Genomic DNA, 15,118 nt, shown 5'->3' on the forward strand with positions numbered 1-15,118 from the left:
CCAGAGCTCTGGTTAATTAGGGGTATTAAACCTCCTGCTGTAGGGGTTTCAGACAATGGATCAGACACCTGGGGAGGGGGGCAGATGACCCTGCTGAGTGTCCAGTTTCTCACACCTTCCTATGAAGCACCTGGTGCCAGCCAGGGTCAGTGACAGGAGACTGGATTAGATGGCCTGGGGTCTGACCCAGTCAGGCCATTGCTATGCTGGTGGAGCGGGAGGACTGGCTCTCAGTCCTGTCAGCTGTGCAGACTGCTCTCTCCTTTGGAAGGTGAAGGTAGTTGCAACCTGTCCCTCTCTCTTAGCAAAGCCTGGATGCCCCTGGTTTGACAGGGACCAGCAGCTCTGAGGGCTGAAATCCTCTGCCAGCAGCAGCCAGCCTGGGCGAGCCCCACTTCGATTTCCTGGGTACAGCTTGTGAGGATCCGGGGACTAGAACCCGGGTCTGCAGAGCCTGGGTCAGCTGATGTTCCCACAGCGCCACCAGGAGACCATGCAGAGGTACAGCCAGGGAGCACCATGGAGACCACCCAAGAGACCCAGACTGACGGAACCCTACAGCCCTCTGATTGGCCAAGCACCCTATTTATCCTCAGGGGTTGCCCCTGGAAGTTGTCCAGGTAACCACACAGATTTTGGCCCTTTGCTTGAGCTCCAGCCTCCCGACTCCAGCCCGGTACCAGCTCTGAGCTCCGGCCTCCCAACCCTGGCCTGACTCTGAACCCGACTCTTGCTTACGGGACCTGGCTATTGCAATTCCTCCAACTCCAGCTTGGTGATTACTGCCCTTGGGCAGACCTCAGCCCAGCTGTGACCGCTGGGCAACACCACCTACAGCCCAGGCCCTTACACAGCCTGGGCTGGTTCACTTGACTAACTGCACAGTTGTGCTGAGGAACACCCAGCTGGACTCAATGACCTTTGCAGAGAGGAAGGGTTTGAACCCTCCCCCAGGAACAATCACAAATCTAGAAGGTTTTGAAGTCCAGGATCTCACAGCAAGCACGGCAATATGCCCTCCCAACAGAAATGGGGGAGGCAGCCTGCCCAGAGGCGGTGCCCTGGGCAAGTCTAGTGCAGGTGGGAAGAGGCAGCAGGAGCAGAGATCTCGCTGAGCCCCTTCCGAGAAGACAGCCCCAACCTGCAGTGCAATTCTGCAGAAAGGCCCCCTCCTTCCCCTCCACACGCACAGCCCAACCCACCAGACCGCAGCCGTACGGTCGGGGGATGAGTGAGACCGTAGCCAGGCGACTCCTTCAACGATCCAACTGGCTCTGTAGCTTCCACAGTGGCTGGGCAGAAGGAAGCCCCAGGTTGTGGGGTGAGCGCCCAGTACCTGCTGGTGGAACTGGAGTCGGGAGGCTGGCTGCTCCCCACAGCACCTAGTGGCAATAACTCACCAGATGTGGGGAGGGGGCATTAGTGTCTCTAAACAAATCCCCCTACACAGACTTCAAAAGAGCTTCTAATTCACCCTGGAGGGCGAGGCCACACCTAGAGCTTCAACTGGAGTCAAGGCTCAGTGAGAAACTGGCGCCCTGTTGGGGGAAACATGGCTGGCCCCGAGGGGGGCTGGCTCCACGCTCTCTTATGGGGAAGGGGTGGCTGGGCCCCATGCCCTCAGCCAGCTATAGGCAAGCGAGGGCTCCCAGCAGAGGCAAACACAAAGCATACAGTGTGCGCGCATCGCAGCCGCAGGAAGCGGAAGCCTCAGGGCTCTTATGGAAGAGAGATAAATACAATCACAGAAAGGGGGTTGGGGGCAGGGGGAGGGAAGTCAGGAACAAAACCACTGAAAGTTGTTCTGATGTCAGCAGGTTCTGAATCAGTGCTTCCCCCACTGGGGCCCTGAAATAGGACCAGCTGGGGAGACAGACCTTGAATTCCTGCATGAAAGGGTTTTTCCCTGGGTTATGCTGCAGCCATTACACAAGTGTACATTTTCTAAAGTCGTATATTTCACTTCTCTCTAAATCTCTATTCCAGATCTGGGGGCAGGGACAGCCCTGGCCCAGGTGGGCCTCAAGCCCGCTAACATCTAACCTCCAGGGCCTTCACGGGACCAGACAGGCAAGCAGGCTCCCAAGCCCCCTCCTCTCAAAGCAGACTTAACACGAAGGTCCTGACCTCTTGCAATTGCTGCGTGCCCTATGAGAGCTGGGGTGTCCGCCCCGCGGCCCAGCCAGCCCCTGCTCGGGTAATTCCATCCCGGCTCTCGGAACAGCAGCCTGTAGCTCCGGACACCCCGCCAGCCTCGGCGGTGCGGCCCCGGGAGGCAGAGCACTGCACCGTCTCCTCACCCCACGCTCTGGGCCGAGCGAGCTCTTACCCTTGGGTTCACAGCCTCAGACCCAACCGCTGCCCCAAAACAGGCAGGCTGAAGACGGTTAAGCAGTCTTGGGGGACTGCAAACTAACGATCACAGAACCAAGAGCGACGAGCCCCGTTGCGATTCCAGCTACGCAATCCCCAGAAAGCTACAGCAGCCTTCTCTCCCAGCCTAACCCAAGAGGCAAAGCACTCCAGTGCCTATTGCCTTATGAGCCTAGGGTGGGTCCTTGGCTCTCTCCTGCCCACGTATCTTGCCTCTCTGGGCCTCTGTATCCCCTCTGTCCTGGCACTGGACTAGAGGCTTTACCGGAATCCAATGTATCCCATTTACTCCATTCCCTTTGGTCACTGATTGGGCAACTAAAAAACAGAATCAAGTTTGTCCAGCAAGACCAATGTTTCACCTTCCCTCCGGTTAAGCTGCTTACCGCTGATGGCTCCATTATCCTTTAGAACATAAGAACAGCCACATTGGGTCAGACCAGCGATCCCTCTAACCCTGCATCCAGTCCACTCACAGTGGCCAGTGCCAGGTGCCCCAGAGGGAATGAACAGAACAGGGAATCATCAAGTCATCCATCCCGTCGCCCGTTCCCAGCTTCTGGCACACAGAGGTTTAGGGACACCCAGACAATGGGGTTGCATCCCCTGCTCATCCTGGCTAATAGCCATTGTTGGCCTAGCCTTCATGAACTTATCTAGTTCTTTTCTGAACTCTGTTATAGTCTTGGCCTTCACAGCATCCTCTGGAAACAAGTTCCACAGACTGACTGTGCGCCGTGTGAAGAAATACTTCCGTTTGTTTTAAACCTGCTGCCTATTCATTTCACTGGGTGACCCCTGGTTCCTGTGTTATGAGGAGTAAACAACACTTCCCTAGGCACTCTCTCCACACCAGTCCTGATTTTATAGACCTCAGTCATATCCCCCCTTTGTCGTCTCTTTTCCCGGCTGAACAGTTCCAGGCTTTTTAATCTCTCCCCACGCAAAAGCTCTTCCAGACCCCTGACCATTTTTGTTGCTGTTCTCTGTTCCTTTCCCACTTCTAGTGTCCGTTTTGAGCTGGGGCGACCAGACCCGCCGTAATCACAGAGCGGGCATATGATGGATGGACGGACATGAACACTGGCTCTCAACCTTCATCCCCTTATTTTACCAGGGTCCGAAGCAGACAGAGCGATTGCCAGGCTCACCGCTCCTTGCGAACGTTTCCAGTGCACACTGGCTTTTCAGTGCAATTCTCTGTGGCACTCGACAGGCATTAGCCAGCAGCCTCAGCACTGCACGGGGCCTGCCCTCCAGACAGCAGCATCTTCCCTTGCCACACATGGCTTTCCCCACAGCTAAGTGCACCAGGCGCTTTCACGGGCCTGGCTCACTCACCGTAGGGGTCTTGTGGAGGGTAAGTTCAAAGCAGTTTGGGTACCAATTTCCCAGACACACAATGACACTGGTGAAATGGCATGTACGCCCCCCCCCCCGCCCCAGCCCACAGAGCAGCCAGCGTGGGGGAAATTCTCCCCTTCACCCCAAAGGCGAGCCAAGAAAGCCTCCCTGTTGATCTCGTCCCATCCTGCTGCCTGTTTTGACCGAGCACTTAGTCTCAATTCCCTTTCCTTTGGCCTTCCTGAGCACCAGCTTGCCACACGCCAACATGCCAGATCTTCCGACGCACTATGGAGGGGGACTACAGCACCGCTTTCTCCAGCATGGCCCCTAGCTCCCGCTCCGTTTGGGACACTGCTGAGGATTTCCCTCCTTGCCCTGAAAACACTCCATACAGATCAGACGTCGCAGGCCTGAAGCTAAGTTTTCCAGGCTGTGGACCCCACAATGAATTACTCAAGGTATACGAGAACAAACTGCACATGCGAAAAAAAAAAAAAAAAAATCCCACTGCTTCCCAGGTAGTATCAGCCGCCTCCCCATTCCTTCCTGCTGCCAAGAACTACTTCCCGGCCTCTTGACTCTCCCTTGGCTTCCCAGTCTCCGCAGAAGAGTTCTTTTCGCCTTGCCCCAGCCCTTGGAGACCGGCAGGCTCTATAGCAAGCAGGGACCAACTCCACAGCCTTACCACTCACCATGAACAGCACTTTGCAATGGGCCCGAGGAAACGCCCAGCTCACAAAGCCATGCCTGGCTGACCAAGCCCATCATGTCTCAACCACAGCAGAGCTTATGCCACTTCAACCTGGGTCCTACCTCTTCGTCTGAGCTGTCCTCCTCGTATTCACCCTTCAGAGGCAGTTCCTGCTGGGCGCTGGGCTTTGAGTCGGTCTCCAAGCTCTGGCACTGCACTTGTTCCTTCTTCTGGGAAGCCATCCTGGCCTGCAAGGCAATGAGAAGACAGACTCGGTTCAGTGTGACCCCATTACACCGACTGTGCGTGACATGACCACTTGTTTGACTCGGTAACCTCCCCCATTTGGGAATTTCAATGAAGCTCCCAGAGTGCCCGTCAGCTGCAGAGCATCACAGAAGCCAGGACCTACTGAACTCCCAAGTTTTTCCCCCCACCACCCAAGCCCTTACCCTCAGGATCCTGGGTAGACCAGGGTCACCATATTACCCAAGGAAGGAATTAGTTTATTAGACTAGGTGATTCTAAAAAAGGAACAGCCCACCCTTACAGCCCCCAGGAACAGCCCACCCTTACAGCCCCCAGGGCTGTGAAGAGAAAAAGGAATTAGCCCCAACCTCCTGGGAGCTAGCCATTGGGGCAATCTTCTAGGCAGCTGTACTGCCTTCCCCAGCCACAGAGGAGAACACCCTCTAACTTGACTGACTTTTTCTCCCCCCTGCAGCTTCTGCTGGCCGGTCACGTTCTGCTAAATCCCCCAGCCAAGGGTCAAACCACAGGCACCTGCCCCATGCAGCCCATGGCATAACCCCCTCTGGGAGGACACTCGCTCGTTCCACGCCCAGACAAGGCTACTGCAGAGATGGGGCGCCAGACAGGACATGGGGATGGGGACGGGGAAGGCATGCTCTGGTTAGCCCAGCCCTGCCCCAGGAACAGCGGAGAGGGATGTGTGCAGGCTCCTCAGGCTCTGGAGGGGGCTGGCAGCTCGGGAGATAAACGTCTGGCTATTCAGAGCACACAGGCCTGGGCAGCCCCTGCAGGCCACATCACACATTCCCAGAGCAAGCCGGACCCAGCTCTGCATTCAGCATCCCCTTCCCTGCAAACCAGCAGCCTCAGGATTTCTGATGCTCGCCCCACATGTCCCTACAGACTCCCCACCCACAGCCCGTTTAACTATGGCAACCAAGATTTAGAACCGTAGGACTGGCAGGGACTCGAGAGGTCGTCTAGACCAGTCCCCTGCACTCGTGGCAGGACTAAGTATTCTCTAGCCCATCCCTGACAGGGGTTTGTCCAACCTGCTCTTAAACATCCCCAAGGACGGAGACTCCACAACCTCCCTGGGCAATTTATTCCAGTGCTTATCCACCCTGACAGGAGGATTTTTCTAATGTCCAACCTAAACCTGATGAAATACATCCGAGAATGCTCAAGGAGCTGACTGAGGAGATATCTGAGCCATTAGTGATCATCTTCAACAAGTCCTGAAAGACGGGAGATTCCATAGGATAGGAAGAGGACAAATACAGTGCCCATCTGCAAAAGCGGGAATAAGGACAACCCAGGGAATTATAGGCCAGTCAGCTTAATTTCTGTGCCCAGAAAGATAATGGAGCAAATAATTAAGCCATCAATTTGCAAACATCTAGAGGATAATAAGGTGATAAGTAACAGTGGGTATGGATTTGTCAAGAACAAATCGAGTCACACCAACCTAATAGCTTTCTGTGACAGGGTAACAACCCTTGTGGGTAGGGGGGAAGCAGTAGACGTGGTATATCTTGACTTTAGTAAGGTCCAGAGTGATGGGAGAAAGTCTCAGGCTAAGGCCACTGCAGGTGCTGGCAGCCAGATTCACACTGGGGTGTCTAAAGCCGATGGACAATGTATTTGAGACACGGGCTGAGCAGCAGATGGGCCTTTGCTCGGTCTGATGCCCTCTGGTACAGCCAGCCCCCAAAGCGTCCCTGCAAGGTGTGGGCTCGCTGATGACACCCAAGGGTGCTGCCATTTCGTAACCACAAGTTTTTCTTTGTGCCCAAGGCAATTCTAGCAAAGAATGGGCCAGGCACAAGGCTGCACTCACAGCCCTCTGCTAACTGTGCGCCTCCCAGCAGCTCAGGGTACCCCGGGCAGCGCTCCAGAGCGACGTGCACCTGCATCTCCACGGTACCTAGGGGTGCCCACAGCATATCCAGCCATGGGTCCCCCTGACCGCTTGTCAGAAGCGATGGGATCAGACCGGATCTGCCTGAAATGGCGCTGAACACAGCTTCCAGCACAGCACAGGGCAGCCTGGCAAGGCCCCCGGTGACCGCACACCCTGCATGTTGAGTCAGAGAGCTGCATGCTGGGATGTGTGGCGTGCGGGACTGCCCCCATGGCATTCCAGGCATTAGCCACCCTGCGCAGCCCGGGCAGAGCTCAGCCTCACTCCGACATGGGTAACCAGACAACACCACGTTGCAGACTGCGCCCACTCGCTGACCTGCAGACCCGGCCCTGGAAAAGAGATTCTCCCCCCGCCCCCCTCAGGGGACCCAGGCTGGATCGGGTTTACCAGAGGAGTCAATGAAATAATCAGAAAAACAGCCCCAGAAAACCCCCCTCAGGGGAGCAGTAAAATCCACACAGCGTGCGATCACCTTCGACTGTACACAACACCAACGCCGCTCCCGCCGAGCCGCAGGGAGCCGGGTGGGAGAGAGCCTGGAAAATACAGGGCCAGCAAGGGGATGAGATTACTGCAAAAACAAAAGGCTTTATTAAATTTTTTTAAGAAGGAGATTGGAGATAAGTTTTTCTCCAGGCTTTTGGCGCTCAGATGGCTTTGGACCGGAGTTTCCATCTCCCCCCCCCACTCACTTCCCCTCTCCCCCCGCCACCACGGTGAGCTTTGGAGAAAGAGCTCGCACTGCCAAACCGGGTCACTGGCGCTGCAGGCTGCCTCTGACAGCCAGTGGCACACCATCCTCCGCCCTCAGCGCCGGCCCCTTCCTCGAGCCCTCGGGCTGCGTAGCCCACCGACACCCTCAGCAGTGACCTAGCCAGCAGAGGAGACAAGCTGTGCGCTCCCTGGGAGCGGAGATCAAACCACGGTCTCTGGGCTGCTTAAGCAGAGCCCTTGCGTAAAATCCGTCCCAAGTCACCCTCTAGCACATCTGGGATGCAGGCAGGATTCTAGTGCTTAGCGATTAACTACATCTCCGGGCATTAACCAGCTGCGGAGAACTCTCCCTAGCAAAGCAACGGTCCCCAAAAGCCACGAGGAAGTCCACAGACAGGGCAGCATTCGAGCACAGACTGGCAGAGACCCTGCCCTGCTCTTGACCAAAGGCTTTCTGGGGAGCTGCTTTCTCGACGTCCACAGGTGCCCGGAAGCTAGGCAGGCCTTTGCGCTGATAGGAGGCTCAGGACTCGTCGGGGGAAGCCAGCTCACCCCTGCAGAGATGATCCAGATGGCTGGGTACATGCCGAGTGCACTCACAGGTCACTCCTTTATCAAGGGCTGATTGGAAAACCCTTCGGTGCGTTTCGCAGGTCGGTTGGTTTTGGTGCTTGGAAGAGCTCTGCTAGGAATCAGTGCGACGGGGCTCAGCTCACCCAGGGGGCAGCAGTGCAACCATTTAGTAGATTAGGGCCCTTTAACTTCTGCTTGAACTAATCGGGAGTGGTGGGTAACCCGGGGGCTTTGCTCCGCGATCAAACCAACAAAGAGCGCCTCTAACAGGCCCAGCTGCTGGGACACTGGAGTCCACTAGAGGGCAGCACGCAGCGCTGAAAGCTAACAGGGACAAGCTAACAATTGTCCCTGGGGCAGCCCCTGACTCCCAAGCCACCGCAGGGGGCCGGGGGACAAGGAGGTGAGCTGGTGTCAGCAAGACTCGCAGCCAAGTCTCCGGCTGCACCAGGATCCTTCACCTGGGCTGAAGAGAGTTTGCACCAACAGGAACCAACGGACCGAGATGTTTCGTCTCCGAAGCGGGGGAGCACATTGCTCAGTCATTTTCAGCCACAGTTCAGATTCACAGCCAGACAGGACTGGAGACCGTCCCTGGCTCCAGCCAGGGGGATTGCTGGGAGAAGGAAGCCTCCCACAGGTGGCTAATCAGACCTCTATACTGATCCGCAGCCCCCCACTATTGCAGACCTGCACACCCCACATCCAACTCTGCTGATGCCCTTCAATCCTGGACTGCAGTCGGAGACGTGGGACAAGATCAGGGAAGGGAGGAAAAAGAACGAACGAGAAGGGAAAATACTGAACGGAAAGCGAGGAAGAAGGAAGGAGACGGACGGCAGAACAAACTTCGAGACGCATATTAAAAAGAACCAGAGAACAATAAAGCACAATGAAGCACAGCCGTAGGATGCTACATTTGAAAAACATAATGAGAGCGACTGCCAAGAAGTTACACGGAAATCCAGGCGCCCCATGTCCCATCTGACATGCAGCCTGGCATTCAGCCCCGTAACCCCCTCGTCTGCTGGACCAGAGCAAGCAGCCAGCTTTCCTGGCAAAGTCCAGCCAGCACCAGCCACTGTTGCATCCTCTCACCTGGCACGGAGAGAGCCCCGAGCCCACGTGGCCGTGAAAAAGGTAAACGAAGCATGGCCTATGCTGCAGCTGAGTGGGGTGAGAGCGGCTGCTGCTGTTACACTCGTGGGCCTGGGGGGGGTGGGGGGGAGGAGGGGAGTGCCATTCACTGCCTCAGCTCAGCAGCAGCTCCGGGGCCTGGCCACAGGGGTAGGTCTAAACGCAGGGCTGGCCCGGGTCAGCTGACTCAGGCTCGCGGGTCTCTGGGCTGTTTAACTGCAGCACAGATGTGCAGGCTGGGGCCAGGGTCTGGGCCTCCACGAGGGGAAAAGGTCCTGGAGCCCGAACTCCAGCCCAAGCCCGCACGTCTACACAGCCGTGGTAGGGCTCTGCAGCCCGAGCCAGCTGATGCAGGCCAGCCGTGGGGCTTTAACTGCGGCATAGACACACCCAAGGAGACTGAGCAAAACTCAGCGGCTTCGCCGGGCTCCTCACTCCCCAGCCCAGGCCTGCTCTCTCCTCACCCCCCCGCCGACTTAGACCAGCACCAGAGTACTCCCCTCTCGCCTGAACAGGCTGGAAAATACCTGGCTCATTATCCTCCATTAGGGAGGGACCAACGACTGCACCCCCCACCCCTCCAGGAGCCCCCCTTCCAAAAGGAGGAGGGGTGAAGGTGAATCTCTGGTCTGCTGGCAGGCCTGGGGAAGAGGTGCTGCGGATGCAAGACGTCTGGGGAAGGGGCTGCTGCCGAGAGGGGAGAAGGGATGGATTTGGGGTGACCGGTGACAGCACTGGGGGGGGGGGGGAAGGGGGGCGGGGAAGAGGAGGAATGGGAGCAGCGAGCCAGGTGCGGGATTAGTGGCAGGTGGGGTGGGTGTCCAGGGCGGGAGAAAGCAGCATGAAGTGTGCACAGGAGTCCGTTGTGATGTGCGAATGCGAGAGAGAGTCCAGGAGTGCGTGCGTGGGTCGGTGGGCCCGTGGCTGGGAGCAGCAGGGGGCTGCACTCGCTGGTGTTTATGGCAGAGGCCTGCTGGGAGAGCTGTGTCTGGACTGCTGGGTTTCCTTCGCCGTTCTGCCAGGCTGGGACATGCCCACGGCTGAATGGAAAGGGCTGGGATCGGGTCTATGCTCCTCTCTGCAGCCTGCAAATGACCAGGGAAGCCTTGACCTGGGAAAGGTGAAAACTCAAGTCCAACCTGCCGATCACATGGGTGTAGGTGTCTGTGTGTTGGGAACGGTGCCCCCACAGGGGTGGGTGTGTGCGCGCGAGTGTGAGACTTTACAAACTGTTAACCTATTTCTCTTGGCAGCCCTTCTGGGAGGCAGACCAGCCAGACACCCCGTCACCCGCAGAGAATTGGTACAAGGATGGGAGGATTACCAGAGGGAGGCAGGAGAAGGCCAGAATTAGGACTTGCAAATTCCTGGTTCTGAGCCTGCGCCCCACAGCTCTCCCACTGCACTTCTCTGCTGACCTGCAGCAGCCCCTCCCAGTCCGGGGCGGGCCCCCTGCTGACCAGTCGTGTAGGCCTGGCCAAACGGCATGGTAGCTTTGTGATATGCCTTAGGAGGAAACCGCCAAAGCCCCTTTCATTAGTGAGCCACGTCCGCGTTTGAGCCTCAGTCGCCAGCACACTCGGGATCTGTCTACATCAGAGGACCGTCTTGCCTGGCCCCCGAGGTCCTGGCCCAGGAGGCTAGCCCCCGGCCCCTCCCCTCCTGTCCCCCTGCCGCGCAGGCAGCGCTCCGGGGCTGCCTGCTCACGCAGGGCAGCTTGTCTGGCTCCAACCGGGCGACGCGGCAGCCAGACATGCTGCTCTGAGCGGCATGGTAAGGGGGCTGGGGCCAGGGGGCTGGATAAGGGGCAGAGAGTCCCAGGAGGCAGACAGGGAGCAGGGGGCGATTGGATAGGATGGAGGTTTGGGGGGCAGTCGGGGGAAAGGGGGTGTCCCGGGAGGGGGCAGTCAGGGGACAAGGATTAGGGGGCGTTGGATGGGTTGGGAGTCCTGAGGGAGGCAGTCAGGGGACGAGAAGTGGGAGGGGGATAGGGGCCAGAGGCCAGGCTGTTTTGGGGGCACAGCCTTCCCTACCCGGCCCTCCATACAGTTTTGCACCCCGATGTGGCCCTCGGGCCAAAACGTTTGCCCGCCCCGGTCTACATGGCAGTAAAACCCGCGGCTGGCCCAGGACGCTGCCTCAGGCTCGCAGGGCTCAGGCTAAGGGGCTGTTTCATTGCAGTGCAGACTTTCAGGCTCGGGCTGGAGCCCAGGCTCTGGGACCCCGCGAGGTGGGAGGGCCGGCCGTGGGGCTCTCCTTGCAGGGCAGACATACCCGCAGAGGCATGCAGGAGTTCAAGTCTCTACAGCAGCTCTGTGAGCCCAGACGCGAGCGGGCCCGAACCAATCCCCCATATTATACAGAAACAGCAGCCAGAACGGCCATGTCTGCCAGCTCAGAGCAAAGCCCCTTGCCGAGAGCCTGGACCGGCCAGGACTGTGCTCTCCGAACAGCGGGAGAGTTCGGGCACGTCGGTCATCGCAGTTCAGAGAATTTGCTTGCATGGGTCTGAAACTTTCACTGATGTTAAAGAGCAGACAGACGCTGAGGATCTAGTCTGCCGACCTGCCTAGCCTGGCCCAGAGCCCTCATGCTGGGGGCTCCAGCTGTAGACGGAGGCGAATGGCCCCCCCACGCTCCCCAGAGGGCGGACGGCTCATCTTCCTGGCTGCAGCTGCCCCAGCCTCTTCCCACCAGCCCCAGCCTCCCTCCCAGTAGCTGTGTGAAAGCCACCAGACATCCAGCAGCATCTCAGGCCAGCCTGATCGGGGTCTTACTGGATTGGGCCTCCAGGAGGCAAAGGAGGGATAACGAGACAATTAGCCTCGGGAGTCTAGGCCTCTCTCAGGAGCCTGAAGGGCTACTGAGGTTAGCTCTGACCAGCTGTTACTAGGGCAGCTCTCCCCAGCTCACGGCCCTGTACGTGCACCAGAACTAGACCTCTAGGCTCCCCATTGCTACCGAAACGGGGAGTCTCTGTACTGCTGCTCCCCCGCACCCAGCTGCCCCCACTGCCCTGGAACATCCAGCAACGGGGTTTGCAGCAGCCCACGGCCCACCAGTGCAGTGAATTCGCAGGCAGCGTGTACCGACTGGTGCAGCCCAGGTCTGATGAGGAGGATAGCTGCTAAAGAAGTTTCTGAGCCCTAGGCGTGGTGGAGATGCCGAGCCCGGAGAGGCTCCGGCCCAGCACGGAGGCCAGGACGTGGCACAAGAGAAAGCTGTGCAGACACAGCTTTGCCTGCTGCTTTCCTAACCGGGCTTGACAAAGCAACCGCCACGCCAAGCTAAGCACCCGAGCGAACCAAAAGGAGGATGGAAGAGGCAGGTCCTTCAGCTCCAGGGGTTGGGGAGAGGGTCTCTCCTTTGGAGGAGCCAACACCTCAGCTTCACCTGTTTCCTGGGGGAAGTGAGTCAAAGGGTGGGGGTCTGCAGCCGCTGCTGATCAGTCACGAAAACAAAGCGAAGCTAGTAAGGCTGTTAACCAGCCTGGGGCTAACTCACCCCAAGCTGCTCTAGCCTCGCGGCCAGCTGCGTGGGGCAGGTGTTGCAGACACCACGCTAGCTTCCCAAGCCAAAGCCCTGCCTTGCCAGCAGCACCAGGCTGCCGGGACCAGCTGCGGGGAGACACCCCTGAGCACACTGGCTGAGACGCCCGCGGACAAAAACAGCAGCAGCCATCGAGTGCCACAAACCAGCCTAGGGTTCGTAAGCATGGCAGGCAAGGCCTTCGGTCAGGGAGAAAGCAGCGCCTGCCTCTGGGAACGCATGGGTTGTCTCAGGCCCAGGAAGGCCTCGGAAGTGCCGACAGACGAACCTGATAGCTCTGGGCCTTCGACCACCTCAGTGCTGCACTGCACAGGGCGGAGGGAAGAGAAGCAGCGACTGGGCAGCATGGAGGAGAACGTACTGCGGCCTCACTCGTCGCAGGGGGTGCCCCGAATCCTTTAGAAACAGAGCATCCGATCGGACCTCCCTGCTGAACAACGGAGTGTGACATCAAGCTCTCGGGGGGCCCCTCGGGACAGCAGGGTCCTACTGCCAGTCTTGGCACAAGCTCTGCACGGACAGCGTCCCAGGGCTGCCTATCCCCAGCGTGGCACATACGGATTCCGGACTCTTTCACGGTGCCCCAGAGAGAACAGCAGAGCCGAGGGGGCTTCCTGGATTATAAAAGCAGCCAATAAACAACTCAGCTTGGCCTTCAACGGCAGGCAACTGGGCTCCCCCGGAATCAGGCCGCTCTGCTCCGCACAGGGGCTGCCCGGGAGGAAAGCATGGCCTGTCACGTGCTGGAAGCCCTCAGCAGGAAATCTAACCTGATGGAAACGGCCTAACTACTGCACAGTCCTGTAACCTAGACAGGCGTGAAGGACAGAGGCCTCGAGCCTGCTGACAGGCGGGGCAGTGGCCCTTTGGCTCTGGGCCCCCGAAGGGAACGGGGCGGCTCAACTCCGTCCAGCGCCTCCCCACTCAGACTGGATCCTGGCTTATCAACGGACTCAAGTGGCTGTTGCTGTCCGGGAGGTGCCCAACGAGAGCCAGGGCAGCGAGACAGCAGGGGGCTAGGGATGGAAGTTTGTTGCATGGCTCCTGAACAGAAGGAGAGCTTTGCTTCCCAGCTGCTTCCGTCTAGTCACCTCCCAGAAGCGTCCTCCCCCACCACGGTGGATTAGCAGGATGCCCCGGCACTGTGTGTTCTGCTCCATTGCAAGAGCTTCCGGGCCTTGCCAGTGCGGGAGAACAAGCTCAGAGCTCTAATGCCATGTGTGCAGGAGAGCCTTCTCCTCTGCCACTCTGGCCATTCAGAACACCCTCCTGGCCACGCTGGCTACTCTCTCTCTACATCGCAGCCTAAGCCCCTCTCCCGCATCCAGGCACCCTAGTTTCACTCCTATCCCCCCATTAGATAGCTGAACGAGGAACTACTGTGCGTAACAGACACTAGCTGTGGGTATGGAAGGAGACAGCCCCTTCGCCTGGCAGCTGTCGCAGCACACGCTGGTTTCCCTTTCACAAGATGACAGGCCAATCCTGTTGGTGTACACTCCCAGAGCATTCAAAGAGTCTTCGCTTACCCCTGCCACAGGACAAAGCTCTCCACAAGCGGTCTCCTTCCTGGCATTTAGTGCCCTAGACTTGCAAAGCACTCCTGCCCCGAGTGAAACGTCCAGGTCATGATTTACGGAGAAATACAGGTGTCAGACACCAACAGTGCTTAGTCACTTTGACTCAGAATTCAGTACGTCTTTCGTACACTTCCATCCCCTACACGCATGACCAAAGCGGGTAGGTTTCTGAAGCACCAACTCTCTCAAAACTTCTTGTCTCACAGCATCGAACCAGAGGAGCACATGACCATAGGCAACCACCAGAGATCAACAGAAGGCCTATGGAACACACAACCCCAAAACCAGAGAGCTGTTCTCCCAGGCTTTCACTACAGAAGCCAACAGCCCCCCCGGCCCACTCTCACTTCAGCTTGCTTTCTACATGGAAACCAGGGATTCTCAAATGCTGGGTTGGGACCCCAAAGTGGGTCATGACCGTGTTCTAATGGGGTCACCAGGGCTGACGTTAGACTTGTTGGGTGGTGTCGCTCAGTTTCCACCCCCACAAAACCAACCCAGATTATTTTGCATTTCAGTGTCCTGACCGTTTATATTGCACCATTGCTCCTGGATCTGGTCCCTACTCTACTAGCCATGAAGTCAGAAGGACGCCCCGTGAGACAAAGATACAAAGCTCTGGCAAAAGAGATGGCCAAGCTCTAAGGGCTAGACATGCGTTAAGAGGCTGCCAAGACAGTTGAGCTCTTGGACATCCACACGCTGACTGTAAAGGAGTCCTGGCCTGCCAGTTCCACCCCCTCGCTGCATGCAGGCAGAAAGCAGAACGGCAGTCGGTCGGCAATGGAGAGTGTCAGTTTTATGCTCAAAGCTAAATCGCCCTCAGACTGCCCCACTGTTGGTTCAAGTGCATGTAGGTCAAAAGTTTGGCAAAAGACGTGGTGGACCAAAACAGATGAATTTACTCATCAGGACACCGAGTCGCCCTGAAACTTTCCCTGCAAGGTAGAATACCAGCATCATTCCAGCCCCGTT

The 15,118-nt window shown here is 57.7% G+C and overlaps 1 protein-coding gene across 2 annotated transcripts in view; it reads right to left on the reverse strand.

The window, feature by feature from the left end:
• BOP1 (BOP1 ribosomal biogenesis factor) overlaps positions 1 to 15,118 on the reverse strand; it is a 110,894-nt gene that overhangs the window by 83,645 nt on the left and 12,131 nt on the right. For both annotated transcript variants that reach the window (XM_048837055.2, XM_048837056.2), the window contains exon 3: positions 4,534 to 4,659. In XM_048837055.2, the coding sequence (XP_048693012.2) occupies positions 4,534 to 4,653 (120 nt within the window). In that variant the 5' untranslated portion in view covers positions 4,654 to 4,659. The remainder of the gene's footprint in view (positions 1 to 4,533; positions 4,660 to 15,118) is intronic.

This window comes from Caretta caretta, chromosome 2 (genome assembly GCF_965140235.1).
Source record: "Caretta caretta isolate rCarCar2 chromosome 2, rCarCar1.hap1, whole genome shotgun sequence".
Taxonomy (NCBI): Eukaryota; Metazoa; Chordata; order Testudines; family Cheloniidae; genus Caretta; species Caretta caretta.